This window comes from Struthio camelus, chromosome 36, assembly GCF_040807025.1.
Source record: "Struthio camelus isolate bStrCam1 chromosome 36, bStrCam1.hap1, whole genome shotgun sequence".
In the NCBI taxonomy this organism is placed as follows: domain Eukaryota; kingdom Metazoa; phylum Chordata; class Aves; order Struthioniformes; family Struthionidae; genus Struthio; species Struthio camelus.
The window spans coordinates 296,562-310,974 of NC_090977.1; the positions used below are offsets into that span (position 1 = coordinate 296,562).

At 69.5% G+C, this 14,413-nt stretch overlaps 4 protein-coding genes across 5 annotated transcripts; all 4 read left to right on the plus strand.

Annotated features, from left to right (window-relative positions):
* Nucleotides 1-20: 20 nt before the first annotated feature.
* On the plus strand, nucleotides 21-1,539 carry LOC138063844 (zinc finger protein CKR1-like). Of its 2 annotated transcripts, none has more exons than XM_068923968.1 (3): nucleotides 21-521; nucleotides 643-729; nucleotides 839-1,539. In XM_068923968.1, the coding sequence occupies exons 1-3, from the start codon at nucleotides 434-436 to the stop codon at nucleotides 1,537-1,539; spliced, it is 876 nt and encodes a 291-aa protein (XP_068780069.1). In that variant the 5' UTR covers nucleotides 21-433. The 2 variants fall into 2 exon arrangements, with proteins under 2 accessions (XP_068780069.1, XP_068780070.1); XM_068923969.1 differs by having other exon boundaries at nucleotides 842-1,539.
* Nucleotides 1,540-3,601: 2,062 nt separating this feature from the next.
* On the plus strand, nucleotides 3,602-6,924 carry TEKTL1 (tektin like 1). Its single transcript, XM_068923835.1, has 5 exons — nucleotides 3,602-3,678; nucleotides 4,372-4,885; nucleotides 5,022-5,126; nucleotides 6,454-6,549; nucleotides 6,651-6,924. The coding sequence occupies exons 1-5, from the start codon at nucleotides 3,602-3,604 to the stop codon at nucleotides 6,789-6,791; spliced, it is 933 nt and encodes a 310-aa protein (XP_068779936.1). The 3' UTR covers nucleotides 6,792-6,924.
* Nucleotides 6,925-8,936: 2,012 nt separating this feature from the next.
* Nucleotides 8,937-11,821, plus strand: RPS5 (ribosomal protein S5). The gene is made up of 6 exons (XM_068923978.1): nucleotides 8,937-9,130; nucleotides 10,591-10,696; nucleotides 10,801-11,010; nucleotides 11,230-11,358; nucleotides 11,461-11,559; nucleotides 11,706-11,821. The coding sequence occupies exons 2-6, from the start codon at nucleotides 10,592-10,594 to the stop codon at nucleotides 11,772-11,774; spliced, it is 612 nt and encodes a 203-aa protein (XP_068780079.1). The 5' UTR covers nucleotides 8,937-9,130; nucleotide 10,591; the 3' UTR covers nucleotides 11,775-11,821.
* Nucleotides 11,822-11,918: 97 nt separating this feature from the next.
* On the plus strand, nucleotides 11,919-14,028 carry RNF225 (ring finger protein 225). The gene is made up of 2 exons (XM_068923977.1): nucleotides 11,919-12,667; nucleotides 13,189-14,028. Exon 2 carries the CDS (start codon nucleotides 13,205-13,207, stop codon nucleotides 13,970-13,972), a length of 768 nt encoding a protein of 255 aa, XP_068780078.1. The 5' UTR covers nucleotides 11,919-12,667; nucleotides 13,189-13,204; the 3' UTR covers nucleotides 13,973-14,028.
* The last annotated feature ends 385 nt before the right edge of the window (nucleotides 14,029-14,413 follow it).

Genomic DNA, 14,413 nt, shown 5'->3' on the forward strand with positions numbered 1-14,413 from the left:
GAGGGCGAGAGCCCCCCGGCGCCGTGCCCGGCCCACCGCGGCGGGGGAACGGGGCGCCGGGCGCGGGGCCGGAGCGAGCCCCGGCGTCGTGCCGGGGTGGCCGCGGGGCATCTCTCTCCGCTCCGGGGCCCATCCAGGATTCGGGAACACCGCGGGGAAGCGGCGGTTCCCGTAACCATCGCTCGCCCGCGGAGCGGAGCATCCTGGCAGCCTTCGGGTCCCCTTGGCCAATCCTCCCCGTCGCCGGTGCCGGCTGAGGCTCGGCCAACTCGTGACACAGGCAACGCACCCAGCCAGGCTTTTCCAACAGGGACGGCTTATTTCCGAGGGGTGAAATAAGCCTTTCCCACCTCCCGGCTGGTTGAGGCTGGCTGGCGGCGCCCGGAGCGGCGGAGCCGGCGGCTCCGGTGGGAGCCGGCCCCGGGGGGGAGCCATGGAGCCGTGCGTCCTGCTGGACCCTCAGCAGAAAGCCCTGTACAGGGACGTCATGCAGGAGAGCTACGACACCCTCATGGCCCTGGGTAAGGTCCCCCCCCACCCCGTCCCATCCCCAACCCCGGACGCGGCGGATACGGGTACCCGCCGCCGGCCCGCGCCCGCCCCGGGGTGGGTATCGCTCGGCTCTTTCCTCCCCTGCTGCAGAATTCCCCCTGCTGAAGCCGGACGCCGTCTCCCGGCCGGAGCGCGGGGAGCACCGGAGCATCGCCCGGCAGGATGCGGCCCGCCAGGGTAAGACCCCCCCCCCGCCTTAAATCAGCGCCGGCGTTTTCCTGGCGCTGGGAAGGGGGATGCTGAGCACTGTCGCGCTCGGTGCATGCCTGCAACGCTCTCTCGGCAGCAGCGGGCGGCCGGCTGCAAGGCGAGGAGCGGGACGAGCCTTCGCCGGCCGGCCGCCCCGGCCGAGCGGAGCCGCCGGGCGAAGGCGGCAACGGGCCGGCGCCGGGGTGCGAAGCGCGGGGCCGGCGGCGCCCCAGCCCGGCGGCGGCACCGAAACCCTACGAGTGCGGCGACTGCGGCAAGGGCTTCGTCTGGCGCTCGCACCTGGAGCGGCACCGGCGGACGCACACGGGCGAGCGGCCCTACCGCTGCGGCGACTGCGGCGAGCGCTTCGCCCAGAGCGCCCACCTGCGCCAGCACCAGCGGGCCCACGGCGGCCAGCGGCCCCACAAGTGCGGCGAGTGCGGCAAGCGCTTCGCCGAGCCCGCCGCCCTGGCCGCCCACCGGCGCGGCCACGCGGCCGCCAAGCCCTACCGCTGCGGCGCCTGCGGCAAGGGCTTCGCCTGGAGCTCCCACCTGGAGCGGCACCGGCGGACGCACACGGGCGAGCGGCCCTACCGCTGCGGCGACTGCGGCGAGCGCTTCGCCCAGAGCGCCCACCTGGCCAAGCACCGGCGCACGCACGCCGGTCCCGAGCCCGCCGACCCGGCGCCACACGCCGGCGTCGCCCGCGCCCACCCCTGCCCGGGCTGCGGCAAAGCCTTCGGCACCGGTGCCGCCCTCGCCAAGCACCGGCGGGCGCACCCGGGCTGCGAGCCCTGAGCCGGCGCCGTGCATCGGAGTCACCTGGATGGGACCTGCTGGAGATGGCACCGTGCACCGGTGTCACCTGGATGGGACCTGCTGGAGATGGGACCGTGCACCGGTGTCACCTGGGTGGGACCTGCTGGAGATGGCGCCGTGCACTGGTGTCACCTGGGTGGGACCTGCTGGAGCTGTGCACCATGCACCGGTGTCACCTGGATGGGACCTGCTGGAGATGGCGCTGTGCACTGGTGTCACCCGGATGGGACCTGCTGGAGATGGGACCGTGCACCGGTGTCACCCGGATGGGACCTGCTGGAGCCGGTGCTGTGCACCAGTGTCACCCGGATGGGACCTGCTGGAGATGGGACCGTGCACCGGTGTCACCCGGATGGGACCTGCTGGAGCCGGTGCTGTGCACCAGTGTCACCCGGATGGGACCTGCTGGAGATGGTGCTGTGCACTGGTGTCACCTGGATGGGACCTGCTGGAGATGGGACCGTGCACCGGTGTCACCCGGATGGGACCTGCTGGAGCCGGTGCTGTGCACCAGTGTCACCCGGATGGGACCTGCTGGAGATGGGACCGTGCACTGACGTTGCCCGGATGGGGTCTGCTGGAGCTGTGCACCATGCACCGGTGTCACCTGGATGGGACCTGCTGGAGCTGTGCACCATGCACCGGTGTCACCCGGATGGGACCTGCTGGAGATGGCGCTGTGCACTGGTGTCACCTGGATGGGACCTGCTGGAGATGGGACCGTGCACCGGTGTCACCCGGATGGGACCTGCTGGAGCCGGTGCTGTGCACCAGTGTCACCCGGATGGGACCTGCTGGAGATGGTGCTGTGCACTGGTGTCACCTGGATGGGACCTGCTGGAGATGGCGCCGTGCACCGGTGTCACCCGGATGGGACCTGCTGGAGCCGGTGCTGTGCACCGGTGTCACCTGGATGGGACCTGCTGGAGATGGTGCTGTGCACTGGTGTCACCTGGATGGGACCTGCTGGAGATGGCGCCGTGCACCGGTGTCACCCGGATGGGACCTGCTGGAGATGGGACTGTGCACTGACGTTGCCCGGATGGGGTCTGCTGGAGCTGTGCACCATGCACCGGTGTCACCTGGATGGGACCTGCTGGAGCTGTGCACCGTGCACCGATGTCACCCGGATGGGACCTGCTGGAGCTGAGCACTGTGCACTGGTGTCACCTGGATGGGACCTGCTGGAGCCGGTGCTGTGCACTGGTGTCACCTGGATGGGACCCACCAGAGCCTGCACCACGCCATGCAGCAGCATCACCCTGGATGGGACCTGCTGGAGCCAGCACCGTGCTGTGCACCAGCGTCACTCTGGATGGGACCCACCAGAGCCTGTCCGGCACCGTGCAGCCCACACCGGTCTCCTTGCGGGAGATGCACCCGGCTCACCCACCGGCAGGACACACGTCCCCTGCAACATCCCGCCGGCAGTCCCGCACCGGGGCGAAATTCAGCATCTTGAGGAGGGGAAAAAAAAAAAAAGGAGACTCTCCGCATCCCGCCGCGACAAGCTGGATGTCTTTGATTTCCGTTTTCTTGCAAAAAAAAACCCCTGCAGCTTGTAAACTCGCCTGGGGTGGGCAGGGGTGCGGGGCCGGGGCGGGCGCCGGGGGGCCGCACGGCCGCGATGGGATTTCTCGCGTGGGTTATAACGTCCTGGCGGAGCGACGCGGGGAGGCACCCCGACGTGCCCCAAATTTGGAGTCTCCCGGGGAAAGCCGGGCCGGGGCCGCCGGCTGTGCCGGGCGCTGCGGTTGCGGGGTTGCTCCCTCCTGTTTCCCTCTCGGTCCGGTTCCTCCGCCCCAGCCCCGTCCTCCCCCCCGTCCCCGGCCGGGGTCTCCCTCGGGGAGCCCGGGCTGCCGGCACGTCCCCATCCCGCGGGAGGGCGCTGGGTGGCGGGGTGCCCCCCTGCCCAGCCGGGTGGTCCTGGGGGATGCGGGTGCCCCGGCAACCGTTGCCGGGGAGCGGGGCGGCAGGGAAACGGATGGAGGCGGACGGCGGAGCAGGGGCCCCGGCGTCCGGGCTGAGGGGCCGGCGCGCGATGGCGGCCCCGGCCCCGGGGATGTCGAGCCCCCGGCCGGCAGCGGGGAGCGGGGCGGACCCCAAGGAGGGAGCGGGGTGAGCTGCAGCTCCCCCACCCCTGGGTGCTGCCCCATGGGCACCCCCGGCCCTGCCCCATGCACCCCCCCAGTCCTAACCCACAGAAACCCCCGGCCCTGGCCCACTGACCCCCAGCTCTCCCCACAGACCCCTCAGCCCTGCCCCATGGACCCCCCCCCAGTTCTGCCCCACTGACCCCCAGCCTTGCTCCATGGCCCCCCCAGCCCTAACCCACAGATACCCCCGGCCCTGCCCCATGGACCCCCAGCTCTGCCCTGCAGACCCCCAGTTCTGCCCCATGGATCCCCAGCTCTGCCCCACAGACCCCTCAGCCCTGCCCCATGGACCCCCCCCAGTTCTGCCCCACTGACCCCCAGCCTTGCTCCATGGCCCCCCCAGCCCTACCCCACAGATACCCCTGGGCCTGCCCCACTGACCCCCAGCTCTGCCCCACAGACCCTTCAGCCCTGCCCCATGGACCCCTCAGGTCTACCCCCCAGCTCTGCCCCACAGACCCCCAGCTCTGCCCTGCAGACCCCTCAGCCCTGCCCCAGGGACCCCTCAGCCCTGCCCCAAAGACCAGTGCTGTCCCCTAAGTCCTGCCCCACGGACACCCGCATCCCCCCCCTCCCCACCCCCCCACCCCCCCCATGCCAGGGGCAGAGAGGGCACCGACTGGGGGTCCGACCCGCTCCCCCGCCCTCCCCGCAGCCCCCCGCCGGCCCCCCGAGCCGGGGGGAACGCCCGGGCGGTGGCGCGGGCGGCCCGAGCCCTGGCCGAGCGAGGCGCCCGCCAAGCTTTGGCCGCCTGGCTCCCGCCGGATGAGCCCCCGGAGTCGCCCCGGGAACGGCGCCGGCGCCTGCAGAGCTGGCGCTTCTGGCTGGACGTGACGGCCAGCGGCGAGATCCTGGAGCGGCCACCGGCCGGGCCCGGCGCCACGCTCTGGAAGAGCAAAACCAAGCCGGCGCCTTGGCCCAGCTCGGTGCCCCTGCCCTGGCTGCGGGACGGCTGCGCCGGCGCCAGCAACGCCCGGGCGCTGAGCCACGGCCGCCACGTCCGGCTGGTGGTGGCCCGGCTGCAGCAGGCGATGGCCGAGCTCGGCGCCTTGGCCCGGCGGGCCGAAAGCCGGCGCCGGCGCTTGGTGGGCGCCCTGCACCGCGTCCGGGCCGCCCAGCTCACCAACAGCCACAGCATCGCCCTGCGCCGCCGCCCCGGCGCCCTGGCGGTGAGCGCCCGGCTCCTGCATCCCCCGGTGATGCCGATGCTGGTGGGGTTCCCGCCATGGAGACCCCCTGTTTCCAGCCTGGGCGCGTGCGGGACCCTGTCGCCCGCCCCGGCCCCGATGGCTGCCGTGTCCCCAGGAGCCCGACGAGCCGGCCGCCCTGCTGATCCGGGAGCGCCGGGAGCTGGCGGAGCTCAAGACCAAGCTGGAAGGGGACCTGGGCACGGCCGACGAGTTCCTCAAGGTGAACGGGGGGACGCTGGCGGCGGTGGGGCCGGGGGGCGAGGAGGCGCGTGCGGTGGCTTCCGGGCGCGTGCGTGCCCGCGTGCCCACCCCGCGGCCGTGCCAGGCGGTGGGCGGCTGCCAGCGGCGGCTGCGGGAGCTCTGCGAGGAGCGGGGCCGCGCGCTCGACCTGCTGCCCCAGCCGCTGCGCGCCGTGCTGCTGGGGGCCGGCCGCAAATCCTGGCTCAGCCTCAGCCGCCCCTCGTCCCTCTTCGTGGAGAGGAACCCCACGCCTGAGCCCTGCCCCGTGGGCGCCTACACGCCAGGTCAGGGCGTCCTGGGGACCTGCCACCACCCCGACCCTCCTGGGAACCCAGCCACCCCCCCCTCGCCCCAGGTCCCGTCCTCACTGTCCTGGGACCTGTCACCCCCTGGGGAGCCATCCCCAACCCAGGAACCTTCAGGGACCCGTCACCACCTCTGGGGACCCTTAGGGACCTATCGAACCCCTGGTGACCCAACACCACCTCTGGGGGCCCATCAAATCCCTGGTGACCCATCCCCAACCCAGCAACCTTCAGGGACCCATCACCACCTCTGGGGACCCTTAGGGTCCCATCAAACCCCCAGTGACCCAACACCACCTCTGGGGACCCATCAAATCCCTGGTGACCCATCCCCAACCCAGCAACCTTCAGGGACCCATCACCATCTCTGAGGACCCTTAGGGACCTATCGAACCCCTGGTGACCCAACACCACCTCTGGGGGCCCATCAAACCCCTGGTGACCCATCCCTAGCCCAGGCACTTTCAAGGACTCATTCCTACCCTCCAGCATCTCAGGGGACCTGTCACCATCCCAGGGACCGATCTCCCACCCAAGGGCCCATCACCTTCCCCAGAGCCCCACCACCATCCCTGAGGGGCTCTTGCGCATCAAGTCCGTTTCTGGTGACCCCAGCTCCCCCGCAACACATTGCCCTGGCACATGCTGCACCCCTGGGTCTCCCGCCACCCCGGGTGAGGGGGGGAGCGCGCGGGTGAGGTGCCCACGCCAGGTGGGCACCTGGCAGAGTGCGACGCCGCGATCGCCGAGGCCCGGGCCCTGGTGCTACGCTCTAAGGAGCTGCTGGGGACGCTGGTGGCCAGCGCGGAGCAGGCACGCAGTGCGTGCCAGCGGGCTCAGGCCGCCGTTGACGCCAGCCTGCGGCACCGGGCGAAGGAGAACCGCATCCTCAAGGTGCGGGGTCCCGGCAGGGGGGCACGGACGGAGGCGCGCACGCGGGCCTGGGGACCCCCCTGTTGCATCCCCAAGGTGGACCCAGCTTGGTGTCCCACCAACTTGCAGGAGGAGCTGCACATGGCGCTGGGGGGGATGCGGAGTGCCCTGAACCGCTGCCACCGCTTCCGGGACGAGATGGAGCTGACGCAGGGCATGATGGCGGTGAGTGGAGCAGGCCAGTGGGGGGCTGGCGGGGGGCCCGGAGCCCGCACTCAGCCCTGTCCCCCTGTCCCCCTGTCTCCCCCCACCTCACCCGGCTGCAGGGTCCTGAGTGCAGCCGGGACCTGGAGGTGCGAGAGAAGCTCACCCGGCCCCTGGTGCGGGTCTACCAGCGGCATGTGGGCACCCAGCTCCCCGAAGCCCCCCTGCTCGGCCAGGTCTGTCGGGGGGGGTGGTGGTGGTAGTGGGGGGTCCCTGCCCCGTGGGGTGGTGTTGAGGGGGTACTTACCCCTATGGGGCCATGCAGAGGGGTCCCTGCCCCATGGGGTGGCATTGAAGGAGGTCCCTGCCTCACAGGTGGGGGATGCTGGAGGGGGTCCTGCCCCATGGGGTGGTGTCAGGGGGTCCCTGCCCCATGGGTGGAGGATGCTGGGGGGGGTCTCTTCCCCATGGGGTGGAGGGGGAGGGGGTCTCTGCCCCATGAGGTGGTGTCGGGGGGTCCCTGCCCCATGGGTGGAGGATGCTGGGGGGGGTCTCTTCCCCATGGGGTGGAGGGGGAGGGGGTCTCTGCCCCATGAGGTGGTGTCGGGGGGTCCCTGCCCCATGGGTGGGGGATGCTGGGGGTTCCTGCCCCATGGGGTGGTGTCAGGTGGTCCCTGCCCCACGGGTAGGGGATGCTGGGTGGGGTCTCTTCCCCATGGGGTGGAGGGGGAGGGGGTCTCTGCCCCATGGGGTGGTGTCAGGTGGTCCCTGCCCCATGGGTAGGGGATGCTGGGTGGGGTCTCTTCCCCATGGGGTGGAGTAGGGGGGTCCTTGCCCCATGGGGTGGTGTTGAGGGGGTACCTGCCCCTATGGGGCCGTGCAGAGGGGTCCCTGCCCCGTGGGGTGGCATCGGGGGGGGGTCCCTGCCCCACGGGTAGGGGATGCTGGGGGGGGTCCCTGCCCCACAGGCCAACGTCGGTGATGCCGGAGTGGGGGGATCCGGTGCCCCATGGCTCCCCGTGGGAGCCCAGCACCCCCTCTCGCCCCCCTCCCCACCCCAACCAGGGCAGCCAGCGCCTGGCGGAGGCCCTGGCCCGCGCCGGGGGCACCCTGGCCCGGCTGGAGCGCGCCGAGGCCGGGCTGGACGCCCGGGCCCGGGTCCAAGCGGCGGCCGAGGTGGCCGACGACGAGCTGCGGCGGCTGCGGTACCGTTGGGCCCAGCCCCGCGCCGCGCTGCCCAAGGCCTTGCGCCTTCGGTGCACCTAACACCCCTGTCTGGCACCCCAATAAACCTGGCCCTGTCCAGCAGCCTGCGGACTCGCTGATGGGGGAAAGCTGGGGGGGGGGGTGGGTGGGCAGGGGGGCAGCCCCCTCCCCATAGGGGTCCCTCCCCCCCCAGTGTCCTCCTTATGGGGTCCTCCCCCCACCCAGGGTCCCCCAGTGGGGTCCCTGAACCCCTGGTGTCCTCCCATAGGTATCCCTGACCCCTAAGGGAGCCCCATTGGTTCCTGTTCTCCCCCCAGGGCCTCCCTGTGTCCTCCATAGGGACCCCTGGCCCCTAAGGGAGCCCCATTGGGGTCCTGTTCCCCCCCCAGGGCTCCCCAGTGTCCCCCATAGGGACCCCGGCCCCTAAGGGAGCCCCATTGGGGTCCTGTTCTCCCCCCAGGGCCCCCCTGTGTCCTCCATAGGGACCCCTGGCCCCTAAGGGAGCCCCATTGGGGTCCTGTTCTCCCCCCAGGGCCCCCCCGTGTCCCCCATAGGGACCCCTGGCCCCTAAGGAAGCCCTATTGGGGTCCTGTTCCCCCCCCAGGGCCCCCCAGTGGGGTCTGTGGCCCCCCAGTGTCCCCCATAGGGACTCCTGACCCCTAAGGGAGCCCCATTGGGGTCCTGTTCTCCCCCCAGGGCCCCCCCGTGGGGTCTGTGGCCCCCCAGTGTCCCCCATAGGGACCCCTGGCCCCTAAGGGAGCCCCATTGGGGTCCTGTTCCCCCCCCCGCCAGGGCCCCCGTGGGGACTGTGGTTCCCTAGTGTCTCCCACAGGGACTCCTGACCCCTAAGGGAGCCCCATTGGGGTCCTGTACCCCCCCAAGTGCCCCCCATTGGGGTCCCTGAACCCCTGGTGTCCCCCTGGGGGTCTGTGCCCCCCTCCCATAGGGCTCCTTCTCCCCCCATGCCCTCCCATATCCCTCTGTGGGGGGTCCCTGCCCCTCAGAGGCCACCCTTAGGGCTCTCTGATGCTCCTATAGGTCCCTCTGCCCCCGGTGACCCTACCCAAGGGAGGGGGTCCCCAAAAAGGCAGCAGCCATTCCGCCCCCCCCCCCCCAAAAAAAAACCATGGCGAACTTCGGGCAGGCGCCCTCAACAGAGATGGCCGGAGGCGCCTCACCGGCGCACGCTGCGCCTGCGCGGCGGCAGGAGGCGGGGCCTCGGCTCTGCTCATGCGCCTCTCCCGCCGGCGGGGAAGGGCCGGGCGGAACCGCGGGGCCGCGCGGGCTGGCTGCGCATGCGCGGCCGGAAGTACGCGCCGGCCCCTGCATAAGAGCCCGGGAGACCCCGTCGGGGCCCTTTTTTCCCTCCCTTGCCGGGCGCCGGAGCTGCCGCCATGTGAGCGCGGGGGGGACGGAGGGGGCCGGCTCCGGGCTTAGGGGGGTGTCGGGGGGCCTTTTGGGGAAGGGGAGGGTGTGGAGGAGCCTCTAGGGCTCTTGGGGGTGTCCTGGCGTCGGGGGGAGGGGGGAGGCCTCAGGCCTGAGGGGGACGTTGGAGGCTCCCCGAGGTAAAATTTGGGGAGGCCTCAGGTTGCAGGGGGACGTTGGAGGCTCCCTGAGGTAAAATTTGGGGAGGCCTGGGGTTAGGGGGGATGTTGGGGGCTCCCCGAGGTAAAATTTGGGGAGGCCTTGGGTTAGGGTGGATGTTGGAGGCACCCTGAGGTACAATTTGGGGAGGCCTTAGGTTGGGGTGGGGTGTTGAGGGTTCCTCCAGATAAAATTTGGGGAGGCCTCAGGTTGTGGGGGGATGTTGGAGGCTCCCCGAGGTAAAATTTGGGGAGGCCTGAGGTTGGGGGAGTATTGAAGGCTCCCTGAGGTAAAATTTGGGGAGGCCTGAGGTTGGTGGTGGCTCTTGGTGGGGGGGGGGGGGATGTCCATGCTTTATTTTGGATCTGTGAGTTGTGGAGGGGGTTCTCTGGGTCTGAGGGGATCTAGAGGCCTTCTGGAGAAGGGGGGGGCTGTTTGGGGGTTGCCTGGAGGGTTTTTGGGGTGTCCTGGGTAAATGGGAGAGCCCTTGGTGTGGGGCAGGCTGAGGGGAGTTCTTGGTGCGAGGGGGGGGGCTTGGCTGTGCCCCTCACAGTTGGGCACTCCCCCCCCCCCCCCAAGGAAGGGGGCAGCCCCCCAGCAGTGTGGGGAACAGTGTCAGAGCTGCAGCCAGGCATGTGTGTCCCTGGTGCACACAAGGGCCTGACAACACCCTTGTGGGGCTGTTGGTACACCTCAGTACAGATCCCTCCTCTCAACGTACACCCTAACACATCCACCTGTAGGTACCAGACCCTGGGCTGTCCCTCTCTGTGGGTACCCCAACACGTGCCCTGTTCTCAGGACACTCCTCTGCGTGTGTATGCTGCCCGCACAACCTGATGATACTGTCTTTATGTGTACAGTGACGCACAGGGCTGTGTACACCCGTGTAAAGTACAGCGTCCCCCCCCAACAGGGGGTTCAAGCAGCCTCCCAGTGCAAAAACACAAACACACCCTGGAAAAAAATTCCCTGTTGTGCCTGTGAACACCCTGAATCCAGCATAGGTGTGCGTCATGTCACCGGGAACAGCCCTGGGGCACATGGATACGCATGCGGAGCTTGGATGTGTCCTGTGTGTGTGCGCAGATACCTCTTGCGTGGGGGTGCTCACGCTTTCCTCTTAAATCAGTGGGGTCTGATCCCTGTCTGTGGGTTGCAGAGGTGGGAGTCACCTCGATAAGGAGTCAGGAAGGGAGCACGCCTGGCTCGGAGGGAAAATGGGAGACTCGGTGTTGTCTCCCTTGACCCTTGTCCTGTCTGTCTTCTCAGAATGACCGACTGGGAGACGGCGCCCGCCGTCACGGAGACCCCCGACATCAAACTGTTTGGCAAGTGGAGCACGGATGATGTGCAGATCAATGACATCTCCCTCCAGGTATTTTTGACGGGAGAAGGGTTTAAACTGGGACTCTGGGGGCCCTCTATTCCCTGCTGGGCACCTCTGCGCGCCCGAGTGTGCCAACCTCTGTGTCCCGCCAGGACTACATCGCCGTCAAGGAGAAGTATGCCAAGTACCTGCCCCACAGCGCCGGGCGCTACGCGGCCAAGCGCTTCCGCAAGGCCCAGTGCCCCATCGTGGAGCGGCTCACCAACTCCATGATGATGCACGGGCGCAACAACGGCAAGAAGCTCATGACCGTGCGCATCGTCAAGCACGCCTTTGAGATCATCCACCTGCTCACTGGCGAGGTGGGGGGGGGCCCCGTGGACTTCGGTGGGGGAACGTAGGGTGCTGGGCTGGTCCTCATGGGTGGCCCAGTGGTGTGGGGAGCTGATGGGGACGCAGCAGCGGGGTGGTTTGGGGTAGGTAACGGGGCCTGGATTGGGTGCGAGCTGACGTGGGGCGGGCTGCCTGCCTGCCACGGGGTGCCCGCAGCTGATTTCTCCTCCCCTCCTGCGCCTCGGCAGAACCCCCTGCAAGTCCTGGTTAACGCCATCATCAACAGCGGACCCCGTGAGGACTCGACCCGCATCGGCCGCGCCGGCACCGTCAGGAGACAGGCTGTGGACGTGTCCCCGCTGCGCCGCGTCAACCAGGTAAGTCCCCTGCTTTTCTCTGGGCGGTGCGGGTGCCCCTCTGTGCACCCGTGCGGGCTGCCTGCTGGGTCCCCCCCGGCCCTCACATCTCTGCTGCCCCAGGCCATCTGGCTGCTGTGCACCGGGGCCCGCGAAGCCGCTTTCCGCAACATCAAGACCATCGCTGAGTGCCTGGCGGACGAGCTCATCAACGCTGCCAAGGTGAGGTGGCGGGAGGGGCTGGTGCCTCTCGCACCCTGTTTTGGGGTCCGTCAGCTCTGCGGGCCCCTTCGTAGCGGGGAGATGTGGCCCTTGGTGCCAGCTCTGTGGCTGGGGCACGGCCTGACTGCTCTGATCTCGCCCCGCAGGGCTCCTCCAACTCTTACGCCATCAAGAAGAAGGACGAGCTGGAGCGTGTGGCCAAGTCCAACCGTTAAAAAAACGCTGCTGTAGCCTCACGAATAAAGTTCATTTCTATTCTCTCCCTCTGGTGCCCTCTCTGCCCTGAGGCTGGTAAAGGATGGGTGCGCATTTTCCTCCTCTGTCCCAGCCTGGTGCTGCCTCCACGTGGGAAGGGGGTCCCCGGGGGTCCCCTTGCCGGATGTACGTGTAGCTGAGGCCTGGCAGAGCTGCGGGGAAGGTGCAGGCTGCTCCCTCGGGGTCTTGCTTGTCCCCTGGCGTGGGAATGTCCCCAGCTCACCTGGTAGCTACTCTGTGGAGCTGGGCCTGCCTCAATCCTCCCTTCTGTACCCGCTGCGCTCCCTCTTTACCCGGAGCCGGTGGGGGTCTGGGAGCAGTAGAGGAAGGAGATGGGTTGTGCGTGGCTCTGGGGAGGGGCAGAAGGAGGAAGAAAGGACCGGGTTATATAACAGGCACCTCCCTGTGGGTGACTGGGGGAGAGGGCTTTGCCCCAGGAACCAGTTCCTCCAGCCGCGAAGGTGGCCTGGGCCAGTGGGACAAGAGCCAAGGCTGGGGGTTGGAGCCGGGGCCCCAGCGCTGGTGGAGGCTGGTGCCCGCAGCACAGATGAGAGCCGGCGCCCCGCGTCGAGCCCACCTCGGCATGGGGCAAGGTGCCTGCGTGTAACCCCCGGGGCTGCTCCCCAGCGGGGTGCCCGGAGCGGGTTCCCCCCTGTCTGACCCGGGGCCTCGCCCAGCCTCACGCGGGCAGCATAACGCGGCGCTGTGGGCGTGACGGTGACAAACGTCCTCCCTGGGGCGCGAGTTCCAGGAGGGACCGGCTGTGCCCGGCGCCGGCGTGAGCCGAGTGGGACCTCGGCGGGATCCTGCGTCTTCCCCCACCTCCCCTCAACCCCGGCACGTCTGGGTGTGGGTGAGTAGAAACTGGGCAGAGTTGGGGCGAGAGGGCCCATGGGGCAAAGTGTTTTTTTTGGGGGGGGGTGGGGTGCTGGCAGAGCTGGGGGGACCCCAGGTTTGGGATGAGTGTGAGCGAGCAGCACTGCAGGTGCGGGCACAGCTTGAAAGTTGGACTTAGGAGATGTTGGGATGGGTGGTGGCGTCTCCAGGGGACGCCGAGGCGGGCACAGGAGGTTCTCTGGCACCGGGGCGGCACCCCAGGGCTCAGGGCATGTTTGACTACGGCAGACGCGGGTGGCTCTTGGGGTTGGGATGAAGAGCACGGGCTTGATGCCCTGTGCTGGCGAGGGAGGCCCGGGGTGGGCGCTTCTGGGGTGCTGTGCCGCCAGGGTGCTACCTGCTCTCCGGCAAGTTGTCCGAGCAGGGCTCGGGGCCGGCGCAGGCTGTCCGTCCTTTCCCCCACATCCACCGCCGCGCCGGGCTGCCCCTACCCTTATCTCTGCTGGGTAAACACCGTCCGCTCTTTCCGCCTGTTAGGGACGTCGCCACCGCCATGGCGTGCTCCGCGGCCAGGACCAGCCTCGCCGGGGAGTCCGAGGGGACGGCGCTGGACTGCATCATCTGCTTCACCTGCTACGACCGCACCTTCAAGGTGCCCAAGGCGCTGGCGTGCGGACACACCTTCTGCCTGGAGTGCCTGGCCCGGCTCAGCGTCGCGGCCCCCACCGCCGCCACCCTGGTCTGCCCTGTGTGCCGCCGGCCCACGGCTCTGCCCCGCCGCCGCGGCCTCCCCGGCTTGCCCACCCGCTCCGACCTCCTGGCCCTCCTGCCCGCTGACGTCCCCGCCGCCCCCGGCTCCGTCCGCTTCAGCCGCCCCAAGGGGCTGCTCTACGTCCCCCCTTTGCCCAAGTCGGGCCACGTGCCCACGGTGGCCCTCAGCCTGGAGGTGGGGCGGCCCCAGCCCCCCGCCCCGCCACGGGGCCACCGCTGGCCCTGGGTCTCGGACCGCTGGCCACTTTACAAAGCGGTGGCCCTGGCCTTGTCGCTGGTGGTGGTGGGGGGCTTGACGCTCTGCGGCGTCTTCCTCTTCTTCCTCCTGCCCGTGGCGTGCGGAGCGGGGATGTCGGCCACCAACAGCACCTGCGGTAGGCAGGCCTGGGGTCCGTTGTACAACGAGCCTGATGCCGCCGTCACTCCCAGGGCGGCCGCGGACCCCCGCCCCACGGATGGCGGGTGGCTCACCGATGTCTTGGTGGAGTTGCGGGGGCTGGCGGCCAAAGTCGCCCGCCGGCCCCCCACGCCGGCACCCCTCCAGCCCTGATGGGGCTGTGGACTTTGAGCTTGTGGCTGGGTGGGGGGGTCCCAGTTCTTCCTCCTTCCCTTAGAGGGTCAGGATTTTGGGGGGGGGGAGGACCAGCCCAATGTCCCCCTATTAAATGGGTTGATTTTCTGCACGCCAACTCGGTCCCTGTGCCTCTTTTGCCAGCGCAAGGTGTGCAATTCCCCTGTGTCTGGACCCCCCCCCCCCCCGGATGGGTGTTGGGGTGGGAGTGAGGGGAAAGGCCCCTGGTGCCCCTGGGTCCTAGGCTCGCTTTTGGGGGTGGTTGCAGGAGGTGATGGTGGCCATTCATGTTTGAGTTGCTGGGGGGGGATTTCCAGAAGCAGGACGCCTGGGTCCCATGCCAGCTCTGTGCTGCAGTTGGGGGGGGGGGGGGCGAGGTGCCCAATTTTCCTCCCTCCGGTTGTGCCCACGTGGGTTGGT

Excerpts from the sequence above, each read along its gene's own strand:
- LOC138063844 (XM_068923968.1), top strand. The coding sequence starts at position 434 with ATGGAGCCGTGCGTCCTGCTGGACCCTCAGCAGAAAGCCCTGTACAGG. Across the intron at positions 522-642 it reads CGACACCCTCATGGCCCTGG|AATTCCCCCTGCTGAAGCCG; the intron begins GTAAGGTCCCCC and ends CCCCTGCTGCAG. Across the intron at positions 730-838 it reads GCAGGATGCGGCCCGCCAGG|CAGCGGGCGGCCGGCTGCAA; the intron begins GTAAGACCCCCC and ends CTCTCTCGGCAG.
- TEKTL1 (XM_068923835.1), top strand. The coding sequence starts at position 3,602 with ATGGCGGCCCCGGCCCCGGGGATGTCGAGCCCCCGGCCGGCAGCGGGG. Across the intron at positions 3,679-4,371 it reads GACCCCAAGGAGGGAGCGGG|CCCCCCGCCGGCCCCCCGAG; the intron begins GTGAGCTGCAGC and ends CCCTCCCCGCAG. Across the intron at positions 6,550-6,650 it reads TGACGCAGGGCATGATGGCG|GGTCCTGAGTGCAGCCGGGA; the intron begins GTGAGTGGAGCA and ends ACCCGGCTGCAG.
- RPS5 (XM_068923978.1), top strand. The coding sequence starts at position 10,592 with ATGACCGACTGGGAGACGGCGCCCGCCGTCACGGAGACCCCCGACATC. Across the intron at positions 10,697-10,800 it reads TCAATGACATCTCCCTCCAG|GACTACATCGCCGTCAAGGA; the intron begins GTATTTTTGACG and ends GTGTCCCGCCAG. Across the intron at positions 11,560-11,705 it reads AGCTCATCAACGCTGCCAAG|GGCTCCTCCAACTCTTACGC; the intron begins GTGAGGTGGCGG and ends CTCGCCCCGCAG.
- RNF225 (XM_068923977.1), top strand. The coding sequence starts at position 13,205 with ATGGCGTGCTCCGCGGCCAGGACCAGCCTCGCCGGGGAGTCCGAGGGG.